Source organism: Lytechinus pictus, chromosome 19, assembly GCF_037042905.1.
Source record: "Lytechinus pictus isolate F3 Inbred chromosome 19, Lp3.0, whole genome shotgun sequence".
In the NCBI taxonomy this organism is placed as follows: domain Eukaryota; kingdom Metazoa; phylum Echinodermata; class Echinoidea; order Temnopleuroida; family Toxopneustidae; genus Lytechinus; species Lytechinus pictus.
Genome location: NC_087263.1, coordinates 11,928,075 through 11,950,126, shown reverse-complemented (window position 1 = coordinate 11,950,126; position 22,052 = coordinate 11,928,075). Strand labels below are relative to the sequence as shown.

Sequence of the window (22,052 nt, the reverse complement as noted above, 5' to 3'; positions counted from 1 at the left end):
TTTTGTTTATATATTTTTTTAGAATTCAATGTAGGGCAAGACTTCCATATGTCCCCTCCACTGAACTTGAAAAAAAAAACCATGGAGGTTTATCAACTGAATAATTATTTAATATATGTCTAAAAGATTTAAGAAGGAAAAGTTGGATACATTCCAAAATATGGCTTTATTCCATCAAAATTTCGAGAAAGTTTAACTCCCAACGGCATCGGTTTATTTGGTCAAAAAAATAAATACCCAAAACTCTTGGAGAGTAGACTAGTCGAAATATCGTTTGATAATCGTTATGAAACCCATGGCTCTCAACAATTCCTGCTAGCTCAGTGAGTAAGGCGACAGACTGGAGATGCTTCGTTCTGCAGCCAGAGGTTCGAATCCAAGTTCCAACCGGAAGTAAGAAGAAAAAAGAAGAAAAGGAGAACGAACGACGGGGGTTTTGGAGAAGTATTTCTTTATGTCCCCTCCACTAATAAAAAAAAATACTTCTCCAAAACCAGAACTTACAATGTATTTTGTTTTTCTTATGATCTTCATTGGAAAGCATTTTTTTTTGTTTTAACTTCTTATTGTAAACAAATCAAATTCCACTGAAATAAATTGTAAATAGTTTGATATTGAATGGCACAAGTTTTGCTGAGTCTTATTTGAGAATATACATGTTACAGTTAGTTTAACGTTTTAGTGTAAAAAAGTGCATATAAATGAAGTGTCACAATAACCTATACCGAAAGAATTGTGTTGTCTGTGCATTTAAGTGATGAGAAAATTTCCTAGAAAAAATAGAAATGTAAATTAACAATAAATTAATAACATATAACATAAAAATTAAAATATATTGCAAAGCTTAGAATCCCTTCTTTCATCTGGTGCAGCCAATTTGATACATATACTAAAACATAGTCTGCTGTCCAAGCCCTTCACTTGATGAAAGTGATCTGAACATGCAGGATGTATAATGTGTGTGAGTGGAGGTGCCGTGGCCGAGTGGTCTTTGGCGCCTGACTAGACACATGAAGGTCCGGGGTTCGATCCCCGGCCACGGCACTTTGAGCAAGGCATTCAATCATCACTGAGTGCTCCTTTATCCTATATTCAAATGGAAGTGCTATAATAATTATTGGTAACTATGTGTGCACACATCTCCATATCTCCATAGGGTACAAGCCAGTGTGTGTGTTTAGAGCATGTACATATCTACATAGGGTACAAGCGGGTGTGTGTGTTGGGTGTGCGCGGTCATGTAAGTGGGACTTTGTGTGGGTGAGGTGGATGGGGGTGGGTAGTGTTTGTGAGGGTTTATGCGTTGTGTGGGTGTGTGTGCGTCGAGTTGCGTGCGTGTGTGTGTGTGCGCGCACGCGTATGTAGACTAGTACTTGTATCCTAAGTTCCCCCGTTCATCTGAGGGGGTTTGTCATGGCGCAAATTGCTCACGAACTGATAAGAGGAAGCTTGGTCGTTTACTCGCCAGAAGCTCCCGTCTCATTGTGGATTTGAGAAACATCACACCTGTACACGAATCTCCGTTCATTGGAATATTTTTATTTTCCTCTTGGAATCAAAGTGAGTATTAAAAAATGGTTAACAGTTCCCATTTCATTTACTAAACTGCTCATATGTAATTTATATCGAAGTTGTCCTGACACTCTTCAAATTGATTTATTAACTTTAAAGTGATTGGCTAACATTGCTTTGACTTTAAAAAAATCTGAGCTAGAAGGTCACACTTGTCACCTGTGTCTGTGATATGTTACAAAAATGAAGCCCAGAAAAAAATGCGTTCGAAAATAATTATTTAGTGCTTCAAAAATTGAAATATAAAGAGACCGAAAACACCATCTTAATTTCATCCCATACACTTATTTGTACTATTAGACGCCTATTTATTTACAAAATCGGGGTTTGCCTTGTAGTTTAAGCTTTTCATTCTCAATAATGTTTGTTTTCAGGGTTTATTAGTTCTATACATACACATGTTTCATCTTGGTTTGAGAATTATTTTAATCGGCTGCTCACAAAGTTAAACAATACCTTTAATTGTTCTAGATTCTAAATTAAAATCACGAATCTAGCTACTGATTCAATCATCATGATCATGATCGAGATTCTTTCGCTTGCAGGGTCGTCAGGTGCTTCATAAGCTCAGTGGTGAGTACGTTGTTCATCAAGATATGTAGGCCTACGTTTTCGCAACAAGAATATAGGCCCAACACCCTACCACTATGAATTACATGACAGAAAAAAAAGGAGATCTAACAATTTATATGAAAACCAATTCAAAATTGTGTCTACCTGTTTTTCGTAATACATACTTCAAAAGTAGGCATAATACCAAATTATTGTCTTTACCATCTCATAGATGTTGTGGCTCAGTGGATAAGTCTCCGGAATTTGAACCACAAGGTTCGGGGATCAAATCCCACAGTAGCACTGCACACGCGTCCTTTGGCAAGGCGTCAGTATCACCACTTTCCACCCAAGTGAAGTAAATTGGTACCCGGTAGGAAGGAATTCCTTGAATGCTTGAGCGTCCGATCAGGTAGCTCCGCGCCTAAGCAGGGGTAGTAGTATTCAGCGCTTAGAAACATTGTTATTGAACGCTATACAATTGTTGCATATTATCATTATTACTATTATCATTAATCTTCAAGTAGGCACCTGCACCATGGAGATAATAATGCTCTTCAGATCATAAGCATAGCCGCAGGGGGGGGGGGGGGGCGGGGACTGCCCCCAGAAATTCTAAAAACTTGTAATTTGTCACTGATAATTAAGAGTGTGCACGAAATCCTCTCATTTCAGTTTATAAATACATATTGCCCCAATGACAAGCTCGGTCGGTTCGCGAAAATTTTTACCCATCTTTCTCCCCCAGGAAAAAAATCCTATTTATGGCCATGCTCATTTGTAAAAGGCATATATACAAACATGCCCCATGTCATTGGAGGTGTATCCATGTGTGTGGGGGGGGGGGGGGGTGGCTAAAAGTAAAATATAATACATATGAAACGCACTGGCAATGTTTCGTAAATTTGCACAGTTCTTAGCAGATGCCTGATTCAAGAAGTCTTTTATTTATTTTGCTTCTCATAAGACGAGAAACAAGGTTTATGGTATTTGTTCCCGGCTATAAAACGCGTCGTCTATTACGTAACTTTGGATGGATGGAACCCAATCGGAATGATGAAAGATGAGTGGAAGAAAATAAACAAGGAGAATATTTGGCCTTTTGGAAATACTAACATAGAGTAGTAGCTCCATGCTTTAGCGGTACCTCAGGAACCTCTCCAAATTCAGTGATTTTGTCCTGACATATAAAGGAGACAAAGACGATAAAAAAAGTAAATGAAGTTGAGGATGAAGAAGAAAAAAGAAAGAAAAAATAATAGGAAGAAGAGAAATAAATAAATGATAGAATGATAGAGGATTTGTATAGCGCACGTATCCACCTTGCTAGGTGCTCAAGGCGTTCTTATAATACCCCGGCTAAGCTAGTCTACCGATTCTGGTGCCCACAGCTTTTTGAGGAATTTCTTGCTGCCGGTACCCATTTACCTCACCTGGGTCGAGTGCAGCACAGCGTGGATAAATTTCTTGCTAAAAACACGTCTGGCTAGGATTCGAACCCGCGACCCTCTGTTTTAAAGGGGAGAGTCAGAGCCACTACACCACGATGCGCCCAAGATCGAGGAGGACGAAGAGACAAGGGGAAGAATGGGGCGAGGAGGTGGAGCTGAAAAGGAGAAAGAAAAAAATCACATCCTGACTTCTCACAGCGTGTGTTACCATTGTAGTATTCTTGGAGAACAGGAATATCTTATTGTCTTTATCACAAAAGGAATTAATTATTCCTTTATTATTTTCTTATTATTTGACATCTTCGTTTTGCACTTTAAGTGAAGTTGATATTCTTTGATTATACAGATGGCGTTTCGAATCATTCTGGCAATCTTGATAGTAGGCACATCATCGGTTGTAGAAGCTGGTCTATCAGGTAAGCTTGTGGTAATAATAATAATAATAATTGGCATTTATATAGCGCTTTATCAATCAACGACTGTTCAAAGCGCTTCACAATTATTATTACCCGGTCACTGGATTCATAGCATTTCAAGCAGCCTGTTAGGCGCAAACTTGCTGAACCAACCACAATGACGGTTGTTTCCTACCGGTGGTAACATGTTTTATATATAAAAAGAGAATTTGTTCGACCCCTATGGCGATCATATCTTGACAAAATGTGAAAGAAAAGGATTGTGGAAATGACGTTAATTCATTTTGGTCGCAGACAAAAATTCTCAGTGTTGAAAAACAGAGTACATGCAATGATATTGCCGTCAAATGACAATGAACAGCTGGGAGGTCTTTGTTGCAAATTGTGAAACAAATCATCAGTTTCGTCCTTGAGTTTTGACAAGCGACATATTTGCAATTTTTCGTCAACTCCGAGACTCTGAAGGAAATGGCTGTCCGCTTCACCAATTTTCGACAACGACCTCCCAGCTGTTCTTTGTCATTTGGAGGGCATTTAAAAAGCATTTTCCGCATTCGTGAATCCTCCGTAACGTTGCCGGGCGAAAACCCCCCAATGGAGCATTGCGAAATGAATGAATTTATCTATTAGAACATCATTGGCATCTCCCAATATTCTTGCTCGAAACAAAAATACAAAGTAGTACATAACAGATCAAGGGCGGAAATCTCTCCTCAAAGTTGGGGGGACCAGGGGCTGGAAAATTTGACAAGCAAAAAAAAAAGTAAGGTCATCACGTCCAAAATCCATGTTTTATTTTGATTTTGAATGATGTATTTCTTTCCATCATTAAAGAACAAAATAGCAGGGGGACATTTGATATTGCGTCCCCCTACTATTTGGGGTAGGGGGACGCGTCCCCCCTGGGATTTCCGCCCATGTAACAGATATACGATTTCAGGAACACAAACAAATCAACAATTTATCAGTATTTCATCAAAACTTAAATCTTCGTTCAGTAAATATCTTATAATAGAAAAGAAAGATTAGCATGCAGGGGAGATAAAGAGACAGATATAAAGAAAGAGAATGTGAGAGAGAGAGAGAGAGAGAGGAGGAAGCAGAGAGTAATATGAACAAAAAAGACGAAACAAATACCGTAAATCATGATTTATTATTACATAGAAACATATGAATACCTTGTGTACAGCGGATGTGATAATAATAATAATAATGTGACTTATAAAGCGTAAAATCCACTCTGTAGAGTGCTCAAGGCGCATAAAGAGCTAAGAGTTAAATAAAAAAGTTTTTAGAAGATTTTTGAAAGTTTCGACAGAGGTACATTTTTTTATGTCTTTAGGAAGGCTATTCCACAAAGTGGGGCATGCAAAAGTAAATGATCTTTCCCCCCAAGTTTTTGAAACTTTTGGAATGACAAGGAAGTCAGAAGTGGACGAGCGCAAAGACCTGCTTGGTCTGTAGTAATTGATAAATGAAAGACTGTATTGTGGTGCTGATGCAATTAAATGATGCACATTCTCCTTTTTTAACAACCAGATCAAACGTTCACGTGGATCGACCTCTCTGCTGGCGTTGCAGCCACCGTGGGCATATGCGTCTTCCTCGTCGGTATCGCCTTCATGATCAACGACCTCGGCTTCAGGGAGTACTTGGCGGAGGTACGACCAAACGGCCGACCCTTCGTAGAAGACCTTCCCGATGTCAATGCCCCCGAGCCGATAGGTACCGTCTTCTCCCCGCCGATGAGCGATGGGAATGACCTCGCGGTGCCTGAGAAGGATGATGACGATTTCACCAAACCATCAGCAGCAGAGGTGGGCTACGTCAACGAGGGTGAACTGCCCATCGTACTGTCATAGGCAACACGGGGCAAGGACATTGCATGATTAAACCGTTTTCTACTGAAACCGGGAGATACCTTTACAAAGCCTTTGTAATTACATAAATTAGTAATCAAAGAGTTAAGTGTCTATCTCGATTAAAGATGTCACTGTTATCAATCATTGGGTGAACTATTTCATCTACTAAGGTGATATCATGGGTAAAAGAACATATTTTTTTTAAAGGAAGCAAGTTTTCTCGAATTGCATTTCTTATAGGACCTTAGTAAGGGAGGGGGGGGGGGGGTGTCAGGGAGGATTGATAAGGTACAACAGCCTTCCTCTGACAGTGTGACTTTTCTGTAATAGCTTCCCATAAGCTATAGTGGAAGTCTTGGCCTATTGGGCAAATACACATTAAAATCTGCGAGCAAGAGAAGCGAGCTAACGAATTTGTTATTGATATTAAGAAAAAAAAAATTGTGATAGACTTTGGCATACTATTCTGAACTTGATAGCATATTTCACCTCGTCCCTTTTCTTTTTCTTTCTCCCTTTTTTTCTTAACCTTGAAACCTTTGTTGGAAGGGGGTGTATGCCAATGATAAATAGAGCAGGATAATGCCTGTATTTAACCTTCCTTTGACATAGATTTTAGATAAAATTTTGGGGTTTTGCTAATGTTTTTTCTCTATTCAAAGCATCCTTTTGTTTTACTGGACGTAGCCTTAATCTATATCGAGCATAGTAAATGTATAAACTGTATATTTTTGTTTTTGATTAATGATATAAATGACTGTTTACATGTGTTATAATAACTGCGGTGAATATTGTGAAAAGTTGTTATGTAATGAACAATGAAATCAATTTAAACGATTAAATTAAAACATAATTAACATTCACTATTTATTAAAACATGTGTTTTCTTACGCCCGGATTTATTCATATTATGTTTGGAGTGTTCACACACACACACACACCCCCACACACACCCTCACACACACAAAATGTTGTGAACCAGGTTTGCAGGAATAATGAACTTAATAGTGAATATTTTGAGATGTAATAGTCGGTCCTTTTGCTCCCTCATATCATGACTAATATTCTAATAATTTTCTTTTAATATGATCATACCCCTATGTCAATTTTTAAGAAGTTTTATTTCGAATTCCGTACATATATCCAACGTACATTGGTCATGTTGGTGTAATGAGAAAAAACAATTGAGGGGGTCAAACATGGCGTATGGTGTGCGAAAAAAAAAATATCGCGAACGAGCGATGTGAGTGCATGAGCATGAATGTTGACCTTTTATAACAAAGAGCTAACTTGGGAATTGATTTTGACAATGTAAATAGTAAACAACACATTTTACTAATTTTCCTGTTCTTTCTTTTTTGTATTTTTCGTTTTCCACCTTTTTTTCTCAGTCTTTGATTTTTTTTTCTTTCTTTTTTTAGGGGGGATGCCCAAAAGCCCTCTATCTATTCGTCAGTGGCACCATAAGCCTGGGGAGTCCAATAAGGTTCCCCGTCGTATACAATGGGCTACTATGGGTTCTGAGGGGTGGCTGGATTTTTCCCCCGAAGTTTTGAATGTGATCTTTATATATTTGGCGCCCTCTGTCGTTAATATGTTTAATTCCTCTCTAATATGGCATTTTCAGCGGTTTTCTTACAAAATTGAGTAATAATGTATTCATTGAAATAAAAATACAGACAAAGATTATACCCTGAAACCTTCTCTCCCCATTCCACTCTTCAGAAGTGGTTTTATAATGAAAAAAAAACCCATACACACACGCACACCAACGCGCGCACACACTATATTTTCTTTTTACTTGGCACCTGATCAAAGTAATTTATTTTTCTTTGAAAAATATGATAATGATATCATAACCTTCACACTCTAACTGCACAGGGAAAAGACAGTCATATACTATAATTTCGATATATATTTAATAGAATAGGGGCCTTCAGGTTTTGGGGATTTACCACCACTTAACATTAGGTAGTTTTTTTGCAACTACAAAGGGGACGGATTCAAGAACACAGTAAATCTATTGAAAATGCCCGTCAAATGATAATGAACAGCTGGGAGGTCTTTGTCGAAAGTTCGTGAACCTGAACAGCAGTTTCATCCTAAGTTTCAGTGCTTACTAAAAATTACAAATATTTCGTTTGTCCAGGACGAAAACTCTGTCTCGATTCACACATTTTCGACAAAGACGTCTTGGTTGTGCTTTGTCATTAAGGACGTTTGACAATACATTTTATGTTCTTATCTCGTGGAAGCGAAATCTCACTATTGACTGTAAAACCGACAGTATGTATTCATTTATGTATGCTCAGATAAATGGCACCGGAAAACGTAGTCAAATATGGAAGGAAGTTTCCTCACTTTGAACAAAGTGCAAGAGAATCGAGTACCCCTAAGTCATCGACATATACATAAAATGAACAGAGTTGAGTGTCCCTTATGAATTCGAATGTAAATCTGAATTTTGTTCTAGGAATATAAATATAATGTTTTATAATACTGACTGATCATTTTTATGGACGACGCACCTGAAGTCCAGTTTTGTATGGCCTGATATCGGGTGAGTAGAAAATGTTATGTACGATATCTATTTTCTAAATTCATTAATGACTCCAAAAACATAATACATTATGATTAAGGAATGATTAAGTAGTATTTAATATGTGGCATAATTCCTTTGGCATATCATTACGTTTGCATGAACAGAAGACGTATTAAAAACAGTGTAAATTTCTCGTCTACTCCATAACCACCTTTCCGAATTAAGCAATATAACTATTAATGAGGCAAAATCCTAGTCCGTTTTGAGCTGATATCCGTTTTATCTTTTGCTTGTCAAATTCTCAAGGAGGCGAATTTCAACCGTTTTGTAGTTGACTACAGTTTATTCATCATTCATTCATTCATTCATTCGTTCGGTATTTCATTTATTCATTAATTCATTCATTTATTCATTCATTCATTAATGTTGCGGACATGAATCAAAAGCAAATTCTGCATTTACATTCCATCTGTGGTATTGATTCCTATTTCTAGTACTATAAAAATGAATTGAACTATTCTTTATAAACATGTCCGATAAGCATTTACGATGTCTAAATATGAGTATTGCACACATAGTCATTTAACTGGTAGACATTTAAAATACTGAGTTGTTTAAATAGTGGTCTAGAATGGGTTTGATAATGAGAAAGTGTAATCATTCTTACAACCCTCTTTTGCAAAAGGTATAAGCATTAAGCTTAGTTGGTAGTCAGGTCCAGATTTGAGAAAAGTAGACTGCCTTAGGCAAATCGTGTTAATGCTGAATTGAGAAGTGTTTTAGCATAATTCGAGGGCGCTGAGTCCAAATTTGCTGTTTGTCAACCTTGATTTTGATGTTAAAATCCTCAAATTGGCAAAAACAATATGGCCGCCATTCTACACCCATTTTTACTCTATTCTGACCCCCAAAACTTGTAACAAAAATGTTTGTCAACGATTTTTGGTACTATTTGATCTCAGGAATAACATACTAAAAATCCACCGAAATCTGGATCCGGGAAAGTGGTTATTTTTAAGATGGCGTCTAAGATGGTCGCCATCAACTGAAAATTAGAATAACCGGCATTTTTCTACCCTAGACCCCTTTTTTCGGTGCATACATGTATACATTGGTGTAGGGGATGAAAGGAAAGAGTGAACATATGCACTCCAGGGTACCTGAAAATCAAAGATTGCGTAAAAATGGCTGCCATGGCCTAAAAATTCACAATTCATCTATTACCTATTTTAGTGTCTTTTATTTCGGTTTTATTCATTGGTGATTTTCAAGGGTCAAGAAGTAAACCGGGACAAGTTACAAGGACAGTCAACGGTCCACTATGTCCAAAAATCCAAGATGGCTTTCAAAATTGGAGTCTAAAATAGCTGTTGTTATCTAAAAACCCTAAAACCCGACATAGTTTGTTTAATATCTGCCTTGGGGATATGATGTTGGTGTCTAACCCATCATTTAATGGGTCAAGAAATACGTTGGGACAAGTAACAAAGTTACAAGGACAGTCAACGGTCCACTATGTCCAAAAATCCAAGATGGTTTGCAAAAATGGAGTATAAAATGTGTGTCGTTAATTACAAACCGACATAGTTTGTTTAATAATCGCCTGGAGAATATGATTTTTTTTGTATAAAGCATGGTTTAAAGGGTCAAGTATTAGATTGGGGCAAGTTACAAGGACAGTTAGTGGTTCCAGTATGTCAAAAAATCAATAATGGCTCCAAAAATGGAGTCTATATAGGCCGTTCTTACCGAAAAACTGACATAGTTTGTTTAATATCAGCCTGGGGTATATGATTTGGGGGTTTAACCCATGGTTTAAAGGGTCAAGTAATAAATTAGGACAAGTTACATGGACAGCCAGAGCTCCAGCATGTCCAGGAATTCAAAAAGGCTTCCAAAATTGGAGTCTAAAATGGCTATTATTACCCCAAAACTGACATAGTTTGTTTAATATCCGCCTGGGGCGAATGACTATGTTGTCTAAACCTTGGTTTAAATGGTCAAGTAATACATTAGGATAAGTTACAAGGGCAATCAATGGCCCCGTATGTCTAAAAATCCAAGATGGCTTCCAATTAAGGAGTCTAAAATGGCTGAGCTATACTTAAAAATTGACATAATCTATTTAGAATCCATCTGGGAGATATGATTTGGTGTCTACACTATGGTTTCAAGGGTTAAATAATACTTTTTTGATTATTTACAATGGCATGAAGCTGCCTATTTTACCTATTATTTAAAGATCGCTTTCAATGAGTCTTAAAAGACTTCCATCACCTAAACATAGTCATAATTATGTGAACAAAATCTACACTTTTGTGGGTTGAAGGCTGAAATAATAAATCGGGACAAATAAAAAGGATGGTCAGTTTTTCTTTTTGTCGTAAAAAGTCCAAAGCGACTTCTAAAATTGTGTAAAAATGACTTATGTCCCCTAATCTTGAAACCATAGGATGGTCCTAAGCACATAAATGACATGTCTTGAAATACTTATCAGTGAATTATGGAACTTTTTAGGCAAAGTGTACCTTAGTTTTTAAAGTTTGTTTTTCGGATGTTTGCTTATTGTTGCACCACCATCTAATGATATTATGTCACTAATTCTTGTAAAACGTATTTTCATGAGTCTTAAAAACAGAGACACCAAAATAGTGGCACTAGATGGGATATGAAGTATTGTCATTTTTGTATTAATGGTGGCCAATTCGAATGTAATTTTTGGAGCGTTCTTCATTTTTTTACAAAATGGACAACGGTGTATCCATGTAATTCGTCTTCACCTATATTATTTGAACTTTGAAACCATGAGGAAGACACAAAAATGTTTCTAGGTAGATAGTATATGCACTCAGTGCAGCCAGATTTTTAAGAAATAACTATTTTTTAGGCCATCATCATTTTTTTGCAAAACTGCACCACTAATAAACCTTGAAATTTTTCCAATGTAATTTTTTCCCTTTGGAACCATGATTTTCTTATATGTTTTATTTTATTCTCGGTAGACCCCAAAGGTATTTCTACCAGGTGTATATATTATGAATTTGGACTATTTCAAAGATACAATGTCCAGACGTCCATTATAGACGTCAGTTTGGAAGGTCATCTTGGATTCGCTGACACACTCACTATCTTTTAAACCTGTCCTGATTCATTATTTGCCTAGAAAGCTTTTTGGTGGTTTGATTTTGAGGATTTACTTTATTTTTGGAGTTAATGGTACTACGGCTGCCGTTGTGGATGCCATGCTGGATTTCCATGTAACCTTGACGACCTTTTTTAACTATATTACCTGTCTCAATAGATTTTTTAAATCCTAACATCCCTAAGTTTCATGAAAAAGACATCTATACCCTAAAAGTTATGACATTTCAAAAACTTAACCCCGGTTAAGATTTGATGTTGATTTCGCCGCCGCCATGATCATCGCCGCCGTCGGAAAAGCGACGTCCATGTCATGCTTCTGCTGTGCAGGCAAGGAAAAAATGGCGGACACTTTAAAGATATCACAATGTGAATATGCCAGCATCGCCCCAAAATTATCAAACATTGGCCATATTATTTATCAATCAGCAGCTGTGAATCATGGCAGCCATCTTGGAATTAAAGATGGCTGACGAATCAATCGATCGGACACATTATGTTTGCAACCCTGGGTATCGAAAATAACGCGTAGATCCCAATTTCTGAAATACAATCACCCATAAAAATCGTTTAATATGGGAAATTGCTTTAAAAATGCCGCCATTTTGTTTTTTGCCGATTTGAAGATAAAAACGTCGGAATCAAGTTTGGCAAACAGCATTTTTGGATTCAGCACCCCTGAATGACCTTAAAACAATTGATAAATCAGCATTAACACAAAATGCCTAAAGCACTTTTTCTGAGCACATTTTTTAAAATCTGGACCTGACTATGGGTGATAGATGGATTAACAGATTTGATTTTACCTCTTGTAGATTAATTATTATTTTGTAATTACGCACTGATTGTATTATCGAGTAGTATTTGAACAATATCTAATTGTAGGCTTAGCTGGTCAAAGACAAGTCCTTCCTAGGATGGCCACACATGTAGGGGATACGTGATTTGATAGATCTCACGGATTTGAAATGGGTCGATATAGCTGCCGTGTAGCGACATCGGACGATATATCAAAGGTGTATGATCTGCTCAATGAGTACGTCATCGAACAGGAGTTAGAAGACGAATTCACGAATTCCAAGCGAGGTAAGCTGTCAAGAGTGGCGTAATAAGCCAAACGTTTTAGGGGATGGGGGGGGGGGGGGGCAAACATTGTGTATAGGGCAAACTTCTTTTAAGAAATTTGTCCCATACACAATGTTTGTGAAAGGGGCAGCAGCGTTTTAAAAGCTTAAACAAGCTTTAATAATAATAATAATATTAATAATAGGCATTTATATAGCGCCATATATCTAGAAATGTTCTATTCCCAGGCGCATTGTTTATTATTATTATTACCCCGGCTTTAGCTCGAGCTGCTTTAAAAAGCTGTTGACCCTTTCACTACAAAAGTCAAAATGTATAATAGATTTTGAAACAATACAATATTCGGAATAGGATATAATTTGTATGCCTTTTTCTTTTTCTTTTCTTTGTTTTTCTTTTTTTCTTGTTCTTGTTCTTGTTCATGTTTTTTTTTTTTTTTTTTTTTTTTTTTTTTGGGGGGGGGGGGGGGGGGGGGGGGGGACTATGACCCCAGAGCTCCAATCTGTGCGTCAGTGGGGGTTGCCAATAACACTGATTTAAGGACAAACCTGTGCTTTCCTTCATACCCCTCATGGAGGTTAAAGTGAGTTGAAGTATTTATTCATTTTTTAACAATTAACTTTTGCCTATTTAGATGTTATCTTTGATTTCAAATCTGTATTATATTTAACCATTTTATTCCCCCACAGCATTCAGCGACCATTATAAGCGTGGACTCTTTACACCAATCATCGCCGAGGTCACAGATGACGGAGAAAATAAGAATGATGTCATTGGATGTGCCTTTATTTCGTTTCCATTCAATTACGTCATCGGAATCACTGGTTTTATCCATTGCTGTTACTTGAAGCCGCCTTATAGGGGTATGTTTGATGCTTTAATCGACAGTTGGCAAAAATCAAGATTCATTTCAGCGAAGCGCTACTTTAATGATGATGATGTTCAATCAGCATTTATTTATATCGAGCCATTTATCTGTAAAAAAGAAAAGAAAAAAAGGCACCGGCTCCCAATATGTCACACATTTTTCATAAATTTGCTGGAAAATACGGGTCTTTAGTTCAGACAGGGAGTTCCCTGGTTCGGATTTGAAGGTGTCAATGTTGTTACAAATACGAAGTTGGTTTGGTAGAGAGTTCTCAAAAGACGAGGAGCAACTGATGAAAGAGCTCTTTCACCGTTAGGTTTCAGACGGGTACTGGCCAACACTTGAAGAGAAGATTTTGAGAATCCTATCAGTACAAATTCTAAAATTTGTTATATTATCATGAATACATTCCCCCCTCACATGCACACCCCACACACATACACATCCATTCCCTCCAAACAGATAAGCTGATCCAAATATTACACACGCCCGTATACACATTACACATAAGCATGGCTTATTCCTATCAATGGTTTTCATAACTTGGGAGTGTTTAGATAAAAAAGTTTAAACTTAAAAAAACCCTGGTAAAACTAGTTTAACAATTGTTGTTAGAGTGACGTTCTTAAGCAACGTGCTTGCTTGAGAAAAAAAAATCAAAATTTAAGCTCGCTTTACGCATTATTTTTTTGATATATTGTGATATACAAACACAAAAACGTCCCCATTTGCCTGTTGTATACAAAAATGTATGTCCCCGCTTCCCTGCGTCGCTCCCGATTTACCGTCCACGGTTGACACAATATTCTTTAAGTTTGGCGTGTGTGTGTGTGTGTGTTTGTGCGGGTGATTGCGCGAGTGTGCGAGGAAAACTTTAGTCTGACTGTAGAACGTAAACATCCTATAAATAGTCCACCATTATTGTATAACTACTCACTCGAAGACACCGTTGTATGTGGCTATATTCCCAGCAAAGAAGGATGTGTAATATCTTATTGTAAAATCCTCTTTTGGTAGCAATTTGATACGATACAAATGAAACAAATCGTGATTTCTCCAACGTCATTAAACTGGCCTAAACTATCATTTGTCATCTTGAATTATTATTATTTTTATTTTATTTCAGATAGGCTTGAAGTCAAAGTATTTGCATTGTTAAACGCATGGAGAATGAATCATTCGTGATTGTTGTAGTGATATGAATTACAGGTGCATAGAGCCTGAATGAATGAAAGAAAGTTATGTAAAATACTAACAGGTGCAACAATAACTCTTGGGCATAGAGCCTGAAGTGTATGATAGAAAGTTATGTACAATACAGGTCAGCCTGTATTGTATGCCTGCACCAGGCAAGGTGCTTAATGAATAGAAACAATTTTTTTGGTTTGGTTTTTAGGGTGTGTCCTGAACAGGACTATTGACATGATTGATACATGTATTTATTGAGAGAGAGACAGACAACATGTACCATGCTAAGCAACCTGGCAGTTGACTCTTCATGCTCTTCAATCTTGTACAACCATGTAGTTGTATGTGAACTCGGTTTTTTGTGAAGTCTGAAGACTATTGGAGTTAAAAGCTGAATAAAGTGATTACAAAGTGATTTTTCTGATCTCTATACCTGCGTCATTATTTTGTACCCCGTTTATTTCATTATAATCATTTTTGATCTCATTTGACAGATCATGGACTTCAGCAAATGTTACTAAAGCTGGCAACAAAGGTTTGTTTAATTAATCTAAAACAATGTAAAACAAGATTTAAGATGAAGAAATATTGAAATTATGCTAATGATTTTCAATCAGATAGAATAATGTTTTAGCGGGTTTGTAAAAACAGGGGCAATGTCATTGTTTCTAATGGGAATGGTATAAAATGGAAGTATTGTCGTTCCTTAATTAAGAGGGCTGGTTTGGGGGGGGGGGTGGTGTTTCGGTTACAATTTTGGAAAATGCTTATTTTCCCTCAATTTTGGCCAATTTGGCCAGGTCGCAATATTCATGTATCATTCTGAATTAATGATCACCTTCAATCAACTATCATAATTCTATAGTTTCATGTATTTTATATTTGATTTTGATGTTGAACACACAATCAACGGAGAAAAATTCCCGCCCCACCACACCCCCAAAAAAGGTATGGGACGTTGGGCTCCAATATCTATTCAATCATTCCACATAAAGTCCCTCCAATGAAAAATTATGGTGTATCCAACTAAACCATGTAAATGAAACAACATTATTTAATAAAACAATATTTCGAATTTTACTTACACAACCATGCATTTCAGGTTTCTATAGAAAAGGGATCTCACGGCTTGCTGGCGGCTGTGTGTGGGAAAGACTATATGTTTAATTCCGCTTTCGAGTCCGAAGGCGCGACTAACTTAAACACCAGCATGGCCAAAGGTGCAGGGAGTGATTTCTGGATAATGCCAAATCCCTCAGCAACGCCAGAGTTTTTGGTAAGCATATATGTTCGTTCAGGGTGTGTGTCGTTCTGATTCCACATCTTTCTATCTAGTGCAATAATGAGCCAATATAACTGAGGCGTATGGGAGAAATTTCAGGAAGGCCACGAGCGAGCAAAAACATTAGCTTCTTTAAATTCAGAATCTAATTTTGCCAGTGATTCTAGCAGTATCTGTTTTTAAATCGATTACCTGAAAATCACAAGCCAAAGTTGACGCTCAATAGAGTGGCCTTCCAACCACCAAAAGAATTAAAGAAATAGTTGTATTACCAAAAAAGAGTAAAACTTACATTGTTAAATTCAACTTGCTTTACAAGCCTTTAGTTTACACGTTGTCACAAAGAAAAATGTCACTATAACAGAACCCTGTGGGACACCCATTGTAAAGATGGATTCATACGGTATTCCGGAGTTCCCAATATGCATGTATCTAATTTATCTTCACATATTCGTCTTTCTTTTTTTAATTTCATTTTCCATGTCACAAATCCCTGATTGTTTCTCCCTATGCCTTCTTCTTGTAAAATGTGTGCTACCTCTTTCATCATTTACACCAATGTAATTCCTTTACCGTTTTTCATCTGAATATTCTCGGCCGACTTGCTTTTGCTTCAAAGTTTCCCCAATTCCAAATCTTTCGCTTTCTCCCACTCACCCCCTTCTCTAACTATCCCTACTGGAAAGAACACAATGTGTCTGTCACAGTGTGTTCACAGTGTGGAACACATTGTGAAAACACCTTCACACTGTACAATTAGAGCATTTCAACAGTGTTCATCACATATTCACATAGTCGACCAGGTAAACACACTGTGAACAGTCACACAGACTGTCGAGGTGTCCACAGTCTGAAAATATCTTCACACTGTTGAATTTAAGCATTTTAACACTGTGAAAAATATGTTCACATAGTCCAGTATTTGAATACACTGTGGTCACACTTTGTTCTTTCCAGCAGAGATATGAAAAAATAATGTTCTTATACGTCTTCTGATTCTTAATTTTGAGAGTGACAATTATGTGATCCGAGAGGGCGCTGTCCAAGATTCGGAAGGTGTTTACGATTTATGTCAAGAGTTGGTGAAACTAGAGAAAATAGAGGATATTCGGCCTCCATCATTTACCAAAGAAGGTAATGTGCAACTCCAACTTTCTTGTAGAAATAAAACCCGTCTTATCCAACAATCTATACAGATATGTAATGCAGTCACAGTGTGTGTCAAATTTCATTAATAAGTTGCATTGCTGCGTTGAATATGGCCCAGTATCATGATTAATTTTGTTGGAATTGAAAATAAACGAAATTAAATAAGATACTACGTCACATTTTTGCAAACTACGGCAAACTCCATCAAAACTTGTCCTCCATCTTCAGAATTCATACGTAAAGGGGGAAGAGATAGTCCCTTGTATGGAACAGTCGTCTTGGAACATCAACGTCGGATTGGTGATGATGAGAGCGACGTCATTCACGATATCGTCGGTTGTATACTGTATAGTAAGATGTATCATGCGTTGAAAGGAGACACATATTGGTTACAAGGGTTGTATATCTCTCCAGCACACAAAGGCAAGTACATATACTTTTGTGGCTCATCCCATAGAATATATGAAGAGCTCAGTTGCAAAAGGGGTAAGGTCCATTTTTCATCAAATTTGATTTTTTTGGGTCTCAATGTATAGATTTTTGGTAGCTCTATATGATGATATCAAAGAAAAGTTGAAATTCCCATTAAAAAGTGAGCAAAAATGGCAAAGAAAAATCACTTTTTTCAAAAAGGGGTTAGGTCTATTTCAGTATTGTTGCAACAGGTCCACAAATAGTTTTTTTTGAAAAGAATATTAAAAAATATGAAAACAGGTAAATTTCTTTTATACCCAATTTTATGTTCATATGGTAGGGTATCATGAATATTTCATAGTTTCGCATAAGAATATTGCAATATTGGAGAAATAAAAAAAAGAAAGATTTTCCTCGAGTGGGCCTAACCCCTTTTGCAACCAAACTCTTCTGAAGAGCTAATTTGTCAAAAGGGGTTAGGTCCATCTTTCAGCAATGTTATTGTTTTCTGTCTCAAAACCTATAGATTTTTTGTCGCTCTGATGATACCAAAGACAATATGAAATTTACATCAAAACTCATTTGTCAAATGGGGTTAGGTCCATTTTTCATTAATTTTATTGTTTTCTGTCTCAAAACCTATAGATTTTAGTCGCTTTGATGATACCAAAGACAATTTGAAATTTACATGAAAACGTGAATAAAAGTGGCAAAGAAAAATCACTTTTTCATTCAAAAGAGATTAGATTCAGGTCCACAATGATTATATATTTTTTAATATATAGAAAAAATGGAAGACAGGTACATTTCTTTTATACCCTATTTTATGTTCACATGTTATCATGAAAATTTAGTTTCTCATAAGAATATTGCAATAAGTGAGAATAAAAACATGTTTTTTTTCTCGGAATGGTCCAAAGTGGACCTAACCCTTTTTGCAACCAAACTCCTCATATCATCAGACTTACGTTGTGTTATTTATACCGATGTCGACTGGTTCCAACAATTTCAAACGACTCTAATGTTTCACATGGCCATGATTGCAAAGAAGATAACGCCGGCTATATACCTCACTGATATGTACATGATGTGTGTGTCAAGCACCAAGATACGGAGCAGAAAAACTATACAAATTTAGCTTTCACTGAAAATGAAAATAAGGGGGAAAATTGTTGTCACAAATTAGTGGTCACATTTACCATTTCATTATTTCATGACAGGGCGGGGGGTCAAGCAATTTTGGAGGAGAAGCAGAATACATATTGATACGAATCTTTTGTCTTAAAACATCTATGTCTATATAACATTCTCGAAAATAAAGTACAAGCATATTGATATTACGTTTTGGAAGAAAAAAAACGTCTGACAAACATTTTTGTTTTTTGCCAACGTTCCGGCTGAGTATCAGTTCTCAAAATTTGCATCAAAATGTCATACTACTGCTACTACATCTTCTACAAATACAATTCTTATTTACCAGAGTTGAATATAATGCTGCTCTATCACAGTGCGTCTCTACGTTCTGGAATGTGTGTGTGTTTTTTTTTTTTTGGGTGGGTAAGCCAATCTGGAGTAGACGAAAAATTAGCATCGATACGACTTGAAGAAGGAAAGGGTTTATTACTCAATGTTTTTAAGGAGCATTTTATTCTTCATAATTATTTTGAAACAGGAAAAGGCCTTGGAAAACCGCTGGTCCGTGCATCACTTGAGGTAAATTTTACCCCTCCCCCTCTCTCTTTCTTTCTATCGTGCCTAGCGTCGGGCTATGGGTGCGTGTGTGGGTGTATGTCAGGGTGTGAGCTTGTAATCCCCTAATTCTGGGGACATTTTCTTACATGTCACCCATCGAACGGGGACGTCCCATGACCATTTTAACCAAAATCGATTCCTCACCACTTAATAAGTTCGATTAGTTGAACTCGGTTTGTGTGTGTTGTGGGTAGGATACGTCCCGGGTAAGCGATCTATACACATTTTGATAATGTCCGAAAATGAGTCAGGATAGTGGAATAAATTTAGTTTACGATACCGCACACATACGTCCTTTCTTCGGCGATTAATGATTAAAGAGTCCCCGATTGTCACATTACAAGTGTGTGTATTTTCTGCCCGTTTTCCATACTTGAACCCCGACGCATTAAAATCTAGCAGATTGCACTATACATTGTCGAAGTTGGAAAATATAAACCTGTGTGGTTACTGAAAATTTGTTGTTTGGGGCAACGCTCAAATTGTTTTTTTAACGGAGAACCAAACAAAATTAATATTATTCTAAGTTGTAGTATAAAAAGAAAGTTCTTGTGGTGAAGAAATGGCATGGCAAGTTTTCAATATAAAGGAAAGTGACATTTAAAAAAAAACAATGGTCCCAATTCTTATTAGTCTAATCACTATACATGTTCTCGTTTTACCTCTCTTTTTTTACAGGTTTGCAAGGATCGCCATGGAGACGGATTCATATTTATTATTCTCAGAAATAACCATGTATCACAATCACTCTTTAAATCACTCCAAGGTGTAAATATGACAAAATCTAAACACAACATGCAATCACACCTACTTCTTTACATGTAAATCTGTACAAATACAGAAGGATATTGTCGGTAAACGAGTGAATAAATCAATTTTGTATCTGGGGTCGGTCGTACTACGAGTTAAAATTGACCGGAACCACTAACCAATGGGAAGCGTCCAAAGTCTTGATACAAGTCTATGGAAAGCGTCCGTCATAATACAAATCTATGGAAAGAATTGAACGTCATAATACCAATGTATGGAAACCGTCAACGTCATAATATAAATCTAGGTGATAAAAAAAAGGTTGCAAAAGGTTTTAAGGGGGTACAGGTAGTTGGTCTAATGGTCTGAAAGTATCTCGTATGGATTAAATCAATTTGGTCTAATTGGTCTAGTAATCATTTGGTCTAGACTGAGATCCATTTGGTCCTACCAACATTAATCTAATATCCATCTGGTCTACTTTCCAATTCAAGTACTTTATGTTTTTACTTTGTCAAATGAAAATTTAGTTCATAAATAACTCACATAATATGGACTAGATGGTTTTTGATCAAGTGGATATAAGACAAATGGGTAAGGCATAATTGGAAATCAGATAAATTGTTAAATGTACTAAATAGCAATCATACCAAATTATTGTAGATTTACTGGTTGTTGATGAAATAATATTAGACCATGTAAGATGAGACCAAATGGAAAGTAGTCAAAATCATCGGCGGCGGAAAATTTTGGGATGGACACAGGTTAAAAATTTGACAAGCAAGCCAAAAAAAAAAGGTTATCAAGCAAAATATTAGGGGAGGGGAACACCAAAACTTTTTGACAGGCAAAAAAAAGGTTATATCAACAACAAATTTAGGGGGGCCGTCCCCCAACCTCAAATTTAGGGGGGGGGGACAGGTCGTCCCCCGCTTCCGCCGCCTATGGTCAAAGTGGGTGTGGACTGAGTGGCAATTAATTCCATTGAATTTACAAATGGCTAGTAGATGAACTAGGATTAGACCATGTGGGTTGAGAACAAACACGAAGTAGGCGAAGTAGTACGAGACCAATCGGAAATTCACCAAGAGAGTTTAAAAATGCTCAAGTATATAAACATATACATATTCATGTTATATCCATAAATTTGTACAAGTAATTGAAGGTATTGTACTGAAATTACAGGCATCAAATTTAATAATGCCATTCTGTTGATCTTGATCCATTCTATATCTCTGTTTCCCTTCAATATATTTTGTCTGATTAGTTTATTTACTCCACGCTGTTTTGATGATCAAGCTTACTATTTGTCTTTCAGAGGGTTTTACCATCTCATAATTCAGCTCCTCAATAATCCCTCCTTCGTTAATATGTTGCATGTACTTCGCAATCGGTAATTTGTTGAATTGTCAATATTGTTATATATATGGTTTTTTTATTGTCCAACTTAATGGAAATTCATTTTGTTTACATGCAAACATACAAATTACAACACATAAGGAAATATACATAATCAAGGAGAGACAAATACAAAATATTGGCGTGCACATAATACATATTACATATTCATTCTTATCCATAAGTCGATTAAAAAGTGTAATGAGCTCATTATTCCTTTGTATTTATGTATCAATTATGTTCCTGTATTTTTTTCAATGTAAATGTATTGCTTATAAGGTTCATTCTATTTTCTTTTCTATTTTTGAATATATTATACAGTATTGTGTTGATCATTGCAAATAAAGAATACAAAAAACCCCAAAATGAAATTCAACTGATTAAAAATGAGAAAGACGATGTAATGTTCAATGGCGATATCTCACAAGCAGTAGAAAAACAAAACTGTGATCAGGTGAACCGATAAATCAAACAGTCAATTTGATTTGATTTGATTTATTCATATACATATATACATCATTTTCAACATTACATAATATTCATATTAGTATAATCATTCATATTATATATATATAAACATGATTGGAGCATCATAAGCTCTATGAGCTTGAAAACGATGTTCCAAGAAA

General features: G+C 36.5%; 2 protein-coding genes across 3 annotated transcripts; both read left to right on the top strand.

Annotated features, from left to right (window-relative positions):
• Positions 1–1,242: 1,242 nt before the first annotated feature.
• On the top strand, positions 1,243–6,716 carry LOC129283082 (uncharacterized). Of its 2 annotated transcripts, XM_064113784.1 has the most exons (4): positions 1,612–1,670; positions 2,044–2,145; positions 3,922–3,991; positions 5,531–6,716. In XM_064113784.1, the coding sequence occupies exons 3-4, from the start codon at positions 3,922–3,924 to the stop codon at positions 5,851–5,853; spliced, it is 393 nt and encodes a 130-aa protein (XP_063969854.1). In that variant the 5' UTR covers positions 1,612–1,670; positions 2,044–2,145; the 3' UTR covers positions 5,854–6,716. The 2 variants fall into 2 exon arrangements, with proteins under 2 accessions (XP_054774893.2, XP_063969854.1); XM_054918918.2 differs by lacking the exons at positions 1,612–1,670; positions 2,044–2,145 and adding an exon at positions 1,243–1,560.
• A 1,512-nt stretch (positions 6,717–8,228) lies between these two features.
• LOC135157608 (uncharacterized) lies at positions 8,229–21,796 on the top strand. Its single transcript, XM_064113912.1, has 9 exons — positions 8,229–8,413; positions 12,422–12,622; positions 13,312–13,485; positions 15,173–15,213; positions 15,781–15,954; positions 16,971–17,094; positions 17,338–17,532; positions 19,196–19,236; positions 19,954–21,796. The coding sequence occupies exons 2-9, from the start codon at positions 12,505–12,507 to the stop codon at positions 20,098–20,100; spliced, it is 1,014 nt and encodes a 337-aa protein (XP_063969982.1). The 5' UTR covers positions 8,229–8,413; positions 12,422–12,504; the 3' UTR covers positions 20,101–21,796.
• The last annotated feature ends 256 nt before the right edge of the window (positions 21,797–22,052 follow it).

Excerpts from the sequence above, each read along its gene's own strand:
- LOC135157608 (XM_064113912.1), top strand. The coding sequence starts at position 12,505 with ATGGGTCGATATAGCTGCCGTGTAGCGACATCGGACGATATATCAAAG. Across the intron at positions 15,214-15,780 it reads TACTAAAGCTGGCAACAAAG|GTTTCTATAGAAAAGGGATC; the intron begins GTTTGTTTAATT and ends CATGCATTTCAG. Across the intron at positions 17,095-17,337 it reads TCCATCATTTACCAAAGAAG|AATTCATACGTAAAGGGGGA; the intron begins GTAATGTGCAAC and ends CTCCATCTTCAG.
- LOC129283082 (XM_054918918.2), top strand. The coding sequence starts at position 3,922 with ATGGCGTTTCGAATCATTCTGGCAATCTTGATAGTAGGCACATCATCG. Across the intron at positions 3,992-5,530 it reads TGTAGAAGCTGGTCTATCAG|ATCAAACGTTCACGTGGATC; the intron begins GTAAGCTTGTGG and ends TTTAACAACCAG.